Source organism: Elaeis guineensis, chromosome 1 (genome assembly GCF_000442705.2).
Source record: "Elaeis guineensis isolate ETL-2024a chromosome 1, EG11, whole genome shotgun sequence".
Lineage (NCBI taxonomy): Eukaryota > Viridiplantae > Streptophyta > Magnoliopsida > Arecales > Arecaceae > Elaeis > Elaeis guineensis.
This window is the reverse complement of record NC_025993.2, coordinates 93,010,137-93,022,302: the sequence shown is the minus strand read 5'-3', so window position 1 is coordinate 93,022,302 and position 12,166 is coordinate 93,010,137. Positions and strand designations below refer to the sequence as shown.

At 32.7% G+C, this 12,166-nt stretch overlaps 1 protein-coding gene across 4 annotated transcripts; it reads left to right on the top strand.

The window, feature by feature from the left end:
- The first annotated feature begins 327 nt into the window (after positions 1-327).
- Positions 328-11,063, top strand: LOC105032010 (uncharacterized). Of its 4 annotated transcripts, none has more exons than XM_073256526.1 (6): positions 373-610; positions 6,583-6,701; positions 7,290-7,475; positions 7,639-7,678; positions 9,255-9,322; positions 10,795-11,063. In XM_073256526.1, exons 2-5 carry the CDS (start codon positions 6,699-6,701, stop codon positions 9,296-9,298), a joined length of 273 nt encoding a protein of 90 aa, XP_073112627.1. In that variant the 5' UTR covers positions 373-610; positions 6,583-6,698; the 3' UTR covers positions 9,299-9,322; positions 10,795-11,063. The 4 variants fall into 4 exon arrangements, with proteins under 4 accessions (XP_010904630.1, XP_073112627.1, XP_073112621.1 ...); XM_073256520.1 differs by lacking the exon at positions 9,255-9,322 and adding an exon at positions 6,989-7,170; XM_010906327.3 differs by lacking the exon at positions 9,255-9,322.
- The last annotated feature ends 1,103 nt before the right edge of the window (positions 11,064-12,166 follow it).

Below are 12,166 nucleotides of genomic sequence, written 5' to 3'. Positions count from 1 at the left end.
ATTATGACATCCTATCATCACAGAATATCATAATTTTATTAAAATAAAAAAAATATTTTTATTATTTAAAATTTTAAATAAAAAAATTATTGATATTAAATATATATTGAAAAGTGATATCCGATAAGATGAAGCAGTGCATTCCACGTCAGATTTTCTGAACAATGCACAGAGTATTTTCCTGCAGCATTATGGTAAAATATTTTTTATTTTTGGATATCAAAAAATATTTTTCATTTCGGCTAAAAATATTTAGACATCCATAACCTAAATTTAAAACATCCCTCAGCACAGTATCATAAACATCCATAACCTAAATTTATTTATAATATCGCTCCTTGGAGTCCAAAATTATTCCGGTATACCGATCTTGGCGACGACGCCGGTTTATTTTGATAGCGAGACCTTTTCTCTCGTCTCTTTCCAAGCTTCCTCCCATCTCTCGGAGGCGACCGATCACCATCGCGGCCTCTCTCCCGTCTATCCCATCATATCGCGAACCCAAGGCCTAGGGTTCCATCTCCAATCTGCTATCTATCCCATCAGATCTCGAACCCTATACCTAGGGTTCCATCTCCTCCAAGCTCACGGGTTCTCCGATCGCTCCAAGGTTTCTCTCGCTCCCGCCCTCGTTTGTATTTCCTTTATCTTTTCCCTTTAATTTTTGCTAACGGTTGCTGGGAAAGTTTGTTATTTTGGCGTACAAAAAGTCTTCCATCTACTTACGTTTGTCGTGGATTACAGTTTTTTTGTTATTTTAAATATTAAAATTTTGTGATAATTGGATATGTTTTGTCGTGCTGATTGTTTTAATTCATCGATATGTTCTGCTGCCATCATTGTTCTTATGATCCCTAAAGATTTATGGTTTACAATTAATACTTGTTTCAAATTCTGACGGTGATTATTTAGCAAAGAGATTGGACGGCGGTTGTTCTTTGTAAGTGGTGGATGGAATCATTATCCTCTCCACCAATTTGCAGTGGTTGGATTGTTTGCCTAGATTTTGGCAATGGCCTTGCTTGCTGCATGGAAGAAGTTGATGTCCATAATTCTTCTCGAAGATTGAGTTCCTTTGAAGAACACAATCCGACAAATCAATGTGGGTTTCTGATGAGCATTGTACTGAATGGTTTAATAATAATAGTAATGGTTGTGTTTATTAAGATTTGAGAATATGGAAGCAACTTTTATTAAACAACAAACATCATCTTTTCATGCGGAAAACTTTGTTGATATGCTTTCAATGTCTGTCTCGATCTGTTGAAGGGCTTATCATACATAAGGTCTCTAAAAGCTGAGCTATCAATCATCTTGTTGGGTGACTGGAATCAAGAGAAACTGAGATCTTGGTTTATCTCAGCTGAGATGGCAGGTGGGGAAATTTGAGAAGGATGGAGATTTTCAGATATATTGGCTGTGATATTCGAACTAGAAAAGGGAAAAAAAAAATGCTGCTCTATTATCTTTCCACTATTTGTGCATGATCCTTATCATAGGAGCCTGCATCATACCTGGTATGATAGCTCTTTGTATAAAATCATGAATGTTGACTGGAGAGATCTTGCTGCGAGGAGAAGTGCAAAACTTGAAGATGTCATTGCAAAAACTATGAGGGTCCAATTCAAAATATCATGTAATGACTACGATCCAGCCTCTTCATCCTCAGTTCCACAAAATTCCCAAAAGTCAAGTTTGAAGATAAGTGTTAGGTTACAAGTGAAATGGAGATAATTCATGTGCTGTGTATTTCCACATACATAGTGGATAAGATGAACTTGAATATGAATTGGGAGACTTTCAGTCAGGAAGCTCAAGTTCCTAATTTCTTTCTTTACTGGGTTGTTAAGCATCAGGTGCTCTGTGATATCATCCCCATGATGACCAGACACCTTTTGTCAAGAAACTTGTGGTTATTTGGTTGAAGTTTGGAACATAATGTGTAAGTGAACACATATACCATACAATGTGAAGGCAGAAAGTATACATGTTTGATGAACAAATTAATTAATCATGAACATGAACTTGAAAATTTTGCTTTGACTTAGAAATCTCCTATGTATCACCAGCAAACGAGATACTTGGACCTTATCCAGGATGGTTAGAGGGGCCACATGTAAATATGATAATCTCAGGCTGAGTTACATGCAACAGTAGTGATGACACAGTCATCTGCAGGAATATCAGAGAAGGCCCATGATCAATCCAAAAGGCCTTAATTTGCTGTTACAATTTAAATTATATATAATTAGAGATCCATTATAATCTTGGTAGATTATAGAAGAAATTTAGTTAAACAAATTAATTTTATTATCTAAAGGATATTAAGAGATACACCCTGATCTTCTCTTTCAAATTTCTTCAATTTTTTTCCTTTTTACTGAGATTCGGAAGAGATTTAGAGATGCCACATATTATTTCTTTGCTTCATAGGAGTCCTTTCTAACAAGTGGTTTGCCACTTTGTGTTATGAAGAGGATAGAGCGGCTACCATGTAAATAGATTGGCAGTTGAAGTTTTCTTTAAGGTTTCAGTGTTACTTTTCTCGTCTCCTCTTCTTTCTAACTTCTTTCTTCTTCCACCATTCTTATTCTTCTTCTTATTGTTTTCAAGCCTTTCCTGAACTTGCCAGCTGTTCTTCATAAACCTGTCAAAAAACCAGGTGATAGTCCCTAAATAAACCCTTGTAGAGGCTCATAAAACAACCTATAAAGGCTAGTTTCATCCCTTACTGACCATGGCCCATAATGAAACAACAAAACATTTTGATGATCCTCAAACAAAAGTTGTACGTCTGTCTATATCTGTCAGTACATTTCTGGACAGCAGACGTATAAAAGTTCCAATAAATCTGGTAATCCAATGTATGAGCCTTAACATCACCTGTAAAATGATTTTGATAGGGTTGAAAATGGTCGGATATATATGACCAAATCCACTGTGGCATCCAATTTGGATCGGATTCAGATAAAATCCTTGAATCTGATTAGATTCGGATACTGATCCGGTATATGCTTTTTTTTTTTTTTTTTTCAGATATTGGATATAGATTCGTACGTTGGGGTTTGTACGAATTCAGATATTAAGATTTTTTTTTTCGGGGATATCGGATATGGATTGGGTATCTGGTTTGAAAAGTCTACAAGCATCTATAATAGGAAAAAAATCTATAAAAATTTATACAAGGGACCAAACCCAAGGCCTCTTGCCTTGTTGCCTACTACTCAATCACCATGGTAGCATTCACTTCTAGTACGTAGTTATGTTTTATTATACTTAATCAAAACTTGTTCATATTATAAAATATGGTATCTCGAATACCTTATGGTACTTGTTTAATGTTTTTAATAATTAATTATTTTCATAAAATTTCAATCTTCTTCTTTTTGTCATAAAATCAAAAATGAATAACTTCATTTTATTTTTTATAATATTTTAATTTTTTTGTTTAAAATATTCAAAAGTATTACTAATTTCATTTAGTCCTATATTCATATATATTTTATTAGAAGTTCTTTAAAATAGATAATTCATGATTCTTTTTATTTATGCTATAATTAGGAAGTAAAAAATGGTAGTTAATGTTGTAAACTTTTAATACTTCATGTTTAATGCAAATTAGGTTGGATTAGTGATCCAAACCCTTGGTCAAATTGGTTTCTATGCAAGTTTAAAATTATGTATTGGACCATTACCTAGTTATAGTGCATTGTTTGTATTCTTGATAGTGAGTTTTGTATCCATCCTTTATACTTATGTCATTTATTTATTTTGTTATCATTGAATTTTACTTGACAAAATCCGATTTATATTTGAATAATATCTGGCTTATATCCATATTTGAATAGAGAAAATATAGAAATATCTAATATTTGACTCGTGTCCATTTCCATTTAGAACAAGTATGGATATGCTTAATATCTGATTTGCATTTGTATTTGTTTAGAAGAAATATGGATAGTATTATTGGTATCTATTTAATATCTGTATCCACGTCTATATTTGTTAAAAAATATGGATACAAATATGGATATATACTAATATCCAATCTGTATCCGATCCAAGATTCTAATCAATAGGAGGTCACATCACATTGTTAGGTTAGTTGTTTATGATAGCTAAGCTGGGCTTTTGGTGCAGTGTTGATGCTGAAGGTTGATTTTAAGCCAAATTGTCAATGTTTTTGTTATATACTTACTCAATGGTGAGATAGATGGATTGCTGTTTATAAAAATGGTCAACTTTAAAGGCAAAAAAAATCATCAATTTAGCTAGTAGTGGATGTATTACTGCCAAGAATGTCTTGCATGACCTATAAGGGTGTGCGATGAAATTGGTCAAACTACAAAACCGATCCGAACCGCTAATTTTGGTTCGGTTTAGGTCGGATTTTTTTTTCCATACTTTAGTTTTGGTTTAAAAGTTTTTTCGGATTCAGTTTTGGTTTAAATTTTGAAAAGCCCAGACTCAAACCAGACCTATATCTATATCTATGTCTATATCCATATCTATATCTATATATAGAACACACACACACACAGACATACATAGATACATATAGATAAATGATAAATCATAAGCTTTCCTATTTGCTCAAAGGAGGTTGTAGTCCTATCCTATCTAGCCTATTTAGCCCATCCCATAAGCTGCCCATTTAGCATGATTAGAAGGTAAAATAGATAGCAGCCCATTTAGCCTATTCCATAAGCTGTCCATTTGACAGAAGTCCAATAGACCACAATCTGATAAACCGAACTGAATTGATTTTTTTTGTATCAATTTGAACTGGTTTTTCGATGTGGTCGGTTCAGTTTTGGTTTTAGGAAATTGTTTCAAGTTGGTTTAGTTTGAAGATTGATTCTAAACCGATCCAAACAGAATCATGCACACCTTATATGGCCTGCATTACTTGTTAAGTGTTTGCCAAAGGTACATTTTGGCAAGAATATGTATTTATAGCAAGTCACTTGCAGAGAATGCAATTCATTTCAAGAAGTAGCCCAAAGAACAAACATCTGGTTATTACTTGCATACCCCCTTTTTCACTTCTATATCTATATGTCCCTATGTAGTTCTTTTGTGTGCATACATATGGCACTTGTAATCCTTTCTATACAGGCAATAATTTGATTAGCTTGTCAAATTATTTAATGTTTTGTACAGGCGGAGATCATTTTTTTTTGTCTCTCATTTTTTTTAAATGATATGTTAATAGTCTATAGGGTTTGCAAAGAATTGTTCTTTGACTTCCCTTCCCATGCCTAAGAAAATAAAATATTTAAACGGGCTTTTTGCATGTATACCCTTTTAAATATTCAAATTTGTATGAATATCTTTTTAAAATTGATATTTATATATATACTCTCATAAAATACTTGTTTTGCATATACACCATTCTTTTTTCTTATTTTTTTGCATATGTACCCACATCATCTAATGCTCTTAAAAAATTAGCGGTTTAAAATTTGAATGACTAAAATATCCCTATGGGTAGATGTGCAAAAAGAAAATTTATAAGGATATATATGCAAATAGTAATTTTACGAGGGTATTCATGCAAATTAAAATGTTTAGAAAGACATACACATAAAAAATTCTAATTTAATTTTTATCTATGTCATATAGATGGATTCGGACCCTCTTAACCTATAATGTAGTAATATATAACATAATATAACAATATGATGATGATATTATATAATATTTTATATATTAAAATACTATATTATATTTTATTTTTAGGCAGGATGGGATGATTATATCCATCTTATAACAACATGATGTATCTTATACATTTCACAAAAATATTTTTGATAAAAATTTTTAAAATAAAATATAATAAGATCACAAATTTTCATTGTTATATAATATCCAAATCCACAACTATGTCCATTTGGTACAAATATACAAGCTATGCATCTAGTATCATATTTAGATACTTTTCTCAGAAGCATATTATTATACATTAGAGAAAACATGGATGGTTACGATCTGTCTATTTTCTAGATAAAATAATTTTGATCTATCATTTGATAAAAATATCTTTTTATCCATATAAGTCAATAAATTAAGTATATTCATTATTTTAATTATGCATATTAATTTTTCTCCATTATAATAAGGAAAGAATTAACAAATCAAGAAAGATGTAGTACATGCAAAAAATTTTAATTTGGATTTTTTGCATGTATATCCTTTTAAATATTCAAATTTGCATGAATACCCTCATAAAATTGCTATTTGCATATATATCCTTATATATATATATTTTTTTTGCACATCTACCCATAAGGGTATTTTAATCATTTTAATTTTAAACTATTAATTTTTAATGGTGTTAGATGATGTGGCTACATATGTAAAATGAAAATATTTTATGAGGGTATACATGCAGATATCAATTTTGAAACGGTATTCGTATAAATTGAAATATTTCGGAGGGTATACACATAAAAAAATCTTATTTAAAAATGATTAGTTATACATATTGTTATAGTTGATTCTCATGTCATCTTGCATCAGTGGAAATAGCATATCATATTAGGGAGGTTTCTCACATATTCTCTAAAATCTACAATGCAGATTTTACATTACTGCTTCTCTAGCAGTAGCCTGACCAGGACAATCAGCTTATCTGTCTCGCTGTTTGCATCAGAAGTCAAAATATATTTAATCTTCATTGCAGCTGTCTTTTGAAAATGGTACCTACTGATCTTCACATGCTCCTATTTTAAATTTTATTTGCTGGCATGTATACTCATGAATCATGATGAATGATTGATGCAGGATATCTTTAATCATGTTCGATATCAGTGTATTCCATGTCTACATTTTACAAACAATACATTTTCTTTCTCAACACTTCTTTGTGTTTATTAAGCCACATGTCACTTTTCTATTGAGCATTCAAAAACTCAACTTTGTAGTGCTTGTTTCTTTCTAAAATGCATATGGCTTATCTTTCTTCCTCTTCTTTCTCTTCCGCAAGGCATAATTTGGGAGAAAAGAGGAACCCACTCGACTAGGTAGGATGTTTTTTTGCTTAAGCTTAAAGAATATGCTGGCTGGGGCTGTTAGTAAACCACTTATTAAATGCTAGGACCAACATGTGGAGCTAGTTGTCTAAGTGCGTGCACACACATGCAGAAATAGTTATCTGACTTTCAGCAGGTCTGCTTGGGCTATTTATTTTATCTCTGTTAATGTAGTTTACTGGCAACATTGGTCTTCTCTATCTAGTATCTTCTCTTTAGCGGTTTCATTATAATGCTATGCTTTATATGATGCAGGCTATGTATATTCGTGTAAAGCGCAACAAGACAACCTACTTTGTGCAGTGTGATCCAACTGAGACAGCTTTAGACATTAAGCAGAAATTGCAAACTTTGATTGATGAACCAAGCACTAATCAGTGTTTAACCTTGGTAGCAACTAATGATGTCTTAGATGATTCAAAGACATTAGCTGAACAGAAGGTAATCATATTCAAAAAAGACAGTCTGACCACACTCCAAATTTGAATGTTTTACAAGCACCCTTTTCTTCCCCAATCAATATTTCATAAATTCATTATTGTTTCGAAGATAAATAACCGGACAAGCAAAGTTTGTTAATTTATTTTTATTGATCTTTTTGTAGGTTGAGAATGATGCTGTTGTGGCATTGACTCTCAGAAAAGGTTTTGTTCTTCTTCTGATCTGTTTGTATTTTTGAGATCTTGATTCAATTGATGTCCAACATTTTCATGTAAAGAATTGCCATGACTAATTTTGATGACCTAACTGCTCTGTTTATCGTGTGAATTTCTTTGTATTTGCTATATGTAATTGCTTGTCATTTTAAACAACAAGATAAAAATTATTACCTATCTTTTCAGCTATTCTCTAGCTATTATATCCTTTATATGAACAGAATTTCCAAGAACCTTCTGCTCCCATATTTAGTTTCTTCTAGGTCTGGGATCCTTGCCCAAGTTTTGTAGAACTCCTTTACTTCAACCTATTAGATCTTCCTTATTACTTGCTGTGTTTTCTATTACTTGACTTTCCCCTGCTGCGTTCAGATCTGTTCGGTAATCATCTCTGTGACAAAAATATTTGGCATCTTTGTTTCCTGCATATGCATGTCAACAGTGCACCCACCTGTCTTACACTCAGGCACCCTCTATTTGCCAAATTTTATGACAACATCCCTGCTTTTATGGGTCCCTTCAGAGATTTATGTCAAGGTGGTCATACAATAGTGCTATTCCCCTCTTTCGATGCAATAAAACTGTTAAAAGCAGGATCTTGACTGATTATCTGGACTTATTGGGCTTTTCAACTTGCAGTAAATTTGCTTTGCTAAGGGTATGAATGACGGCCTAGTATGGCTCTTGTTTAGTTACAAAGACACAAGTTCATTTGTACTAGCAATTTTGATCAGTTGATCTCTTTTATATTTCTCACATGAGATTGATCAACATAAAGGGATTTAGTAATTGTAAACAAGTGTATCTTGCATTTCTTGACTTCAAGGTTTTGTTAGGTTCTCTAGGATGTTTTTTCTAAATCAAGGTTTGGCATACCATATTGAACTGGACGGTACGGAGCGTACCATATTGTACCAGTATGCGGTGCGTGGGACATATCGACACTCAGCATTTTGTACCGGCCCCGTACCGGCATAGTAACATGTTGGCATAGGTACAGGGCCTGATACTAAGACAGTGAATGCTGTTCTGAATTGCTTCAGATTGTTGGACAAGTCAATTTAGTGTAGTTTTATAAGAGTTCTGAAGGATAGGACTCTAGTTGTAGCCTTCAGCCACACAAAAAAAAAAAAAAAAAAAGAAAAGAAAAGGAATGGAAAGAAAAAAAAAAGGGGGGTGATATTGCTGAAGGAATTAGTGCTTTAGGAAGGTTTTCCAACTTTTAGTAAGAGTGTACAGAAAATTAAGGTAGGATGCGTAGCTTCTTACAAGATAGAAGACATTATTTTTGAAGAAAGAATTCAATTTTTAGGAGGCTGTGATAGAAACCATTTGGGCTAGGGTTTGCAACTAACTTGTATGGTTACCTTTGTGCATTTGCCTGCGTATGTAAGTTCTTTGTTGTGAGAGTCAATATCAAGATATTAACTTCATTCTAATATGTAAATATAATTGCATGCTTAAGAGTTTCCCTAAGATAATCTGTGTTAAAGCCTAATATCTTGTTAGATGTTTATCTTTCTTTTTTTTTTTGATCCCTCCGGCAAACTGTTCTTTGATTCAGTGAGTCATTGCAAAGTGCTGCTACTCCTTGTCAAAAAGTCTTGATTGGGTCCACCATGTAGCATATTGGTATGTATTCTTAGTTTAGCAAAACCAAATTAGATATCCATGTTGTAAGATGTAAGGATATGTCATTGGTATTTTATTTGCTTTACTTGACTGTTTTCATTGATAATAATTTGTTCTTAAACCAAATTAGATATCCATGTTGTAAGACATAAGGATGTGTTATTGGTATTTTATTTGCTTTACTTGACTGTTTTCATTGATAAGAATTTGTTCTTCAAAAAAAGCGTTTATCAAATGTTTCCTCTTTAAAAAGAATTCCTGAACATGAGAGATGCCAAAGAAATTGACTTAGTGCTACAGGGCTGGAATACAGTCTGGAATTCTATCCAGAGAAGCTACTTGTATGCAATATCAAGTTACATGGAAGGAACTGCTGGCTATACTTCCCTTTGTAAGATAGTTACAAATTGAATGTCCCGCACTACACATAGCTATCGTTCCTTGTGTGATACTGTAGGATTGGGAGTGCATGTAAGGCCCATGAAAGATGCTGCTATAATAATTTTTCTTAATCCTCGGGAGAGATAAGTTAAATCTATCAGTAATTTAGTCAAAGCTACATTATAAAGCATGGTGTGGTTTCAACCAGGGTGCTGTGTTATTAGCCATGAGTTGTAACTGGTTTAAGAAGATTAACAACCTGCATTTAGACACAAAGATACAACTGATGCTATTTATGGATGCATTTTGCTAAGTTTGTTGCCGTCATATTAGTTTGGGTGCCCAAGAAGAGAAGAGAACAATTCTCTTACAAGTGTCTTTTTAGCTTTCTTCTTGACATGTTAGGAATAAGGACAAAAATAACTCTCAAGTTTTCTTGTTGGATTCTGTTATTTCTGTGAGAGCTTGAGATATTCTAGTTTGCATTAAGGGAAAAGATGACATTAGATTGACAAATGGTTACCATGTATCCCTCTATTCTTTAGTATTCTAAGAGTAACTGAAGATGACAAGATGCTGCATTTCAAACATTTGGTGGAAGTACAATGGTATGACTTACGAGAGTTACCAATTCACAGTTTTTTTTTTTAATATTAATTCTTGTTTCATTCTTTTATTATTTATCTGAAATGCAAGTTCCGAAAAACATATCTCTATGTTGAAAAACATATTCGGAAATGGAGTGAAAGAGGTGAAGCATTATATTTAGAGAATTTTTGTATGCATCATTCTTTGTGCTCGCTGTAGTCAGAAAAAATAGAATGTCAGGTATAAGAAGACGTGGACTTCAGTACTAGTTGGGTAAAACTGTGTATTGTAATGTTTAATAAATGAAGTTCTAGCACATTTGAGATCATCTCTTTTTAAACAAAATAGTGGCCTTTTGGGATTCTTTGATAGCTAGGATAAGACCGAGTGTTTTCCTGCTTCATTTCTTATGTCATTTAAATCTGCAGGTTCTTATTTTGTAGTATACCTTTTCCACGTTTTTTTGTCAACTGTATGTCTAATGATCTGTTTTCTTTTTTCAGATGGCAATGAATTTGAGGAAGTGTACATTGCACAACCAGAAAACTTGAAGTCATTCTCTTGATGCAGAGAATGGCAGACTACCATTTGCTTGAAACTTCTCATATCTGTAATCTCTTAATGCGACATATTAAGTGCACTAGAGACGGGGATCCATTTTCACCTACGTGTAATTTTCCATTGTGCTCTTCTGCGGAGCTACTATGATATACTTAAAGAGTCCTGATGGTATCTGCTATAAAGCGAAGCATAGCAAAGTTCACTTACAGAAGCTGTGTTCTTCCATATTTTGCTGCCATAATTTATTGATTTGCTATTAAGAAATCATGTTGCCTTTTGTGATAATCTATGCATTCAACCAAGTGATATGGACGGTAAGAATATCTAATTTTCCATTATTCTATTGGTTATGGAGATTTTGGTGGGGTGCACGATTAGGAGATGGAAGGGCTGCGAGGGTTCTGCTGTGTATAGGTCTGCTTTATTGTTTGTGTTTGTCGAGGATCTGATACTCGATGATCTTTGCAAATTGCCTGAGATATTTGATTATCACGAGTTACATGATGATCATGTCATCTTGGTGCACTTAGGGAGCTCGCATCCCCTGCTATTAGTCGTAATGTGGTATTGGTGGTTTTCTTGGGCATTTAATAGCAGTGGAAAGTCGAGTCCATTATATTAAATGAAAATTTTTTGTGCACTGCAGGTGGTCTAAAAAATTATATGTGAAGTACATTATTTTGTTCAATTGATTTATGTAGTTATCATTTTTTAATATCTACAGTTTTATTTATTTTATTTAAAATTTTGACTGATGAAAATATTTTTTTTTGAAAAATATTAACATCTTACGTGTTAAATTATGATTTCTCTATGATTTCTCTATGAAGGATGCCATGATATGGATATAAGATATCATAATTTTTTTCAAAAAATAAAAATATTTATATCATTTAAATTTTTAAATAAAAAAATAAAATTATATATATTAAATATGTGTTGAAAAGTAGTTAATATATGGATCAATGAATCAAGATAGTGCATTTCACATTAGATTTTCTACATTGTATGTGGTGCACAAAATTTTTTTTTTATATTAAAATATTTTTATGGTTACAATCTTCAGGAATATCCCAGGCGAAAGCCTAAAACTGAGGTAAGCTGAGGTACGATGATGAACAAGGAAAAATACTCAAGCCTGGGTTTGAAACCTAAATCACCTCAGCCAGGATTACATGCATGTGTATTAAAATTAGATGTGCAACTCGTGCATCTTGGCTGTCAAACTTCTTACCTGCCAAATTTCCTGCAACTTAAATTGTAGAGAATTTGTTGCTCTATGATTTATGAATGATCAAAAAGTGAAGGAGACCG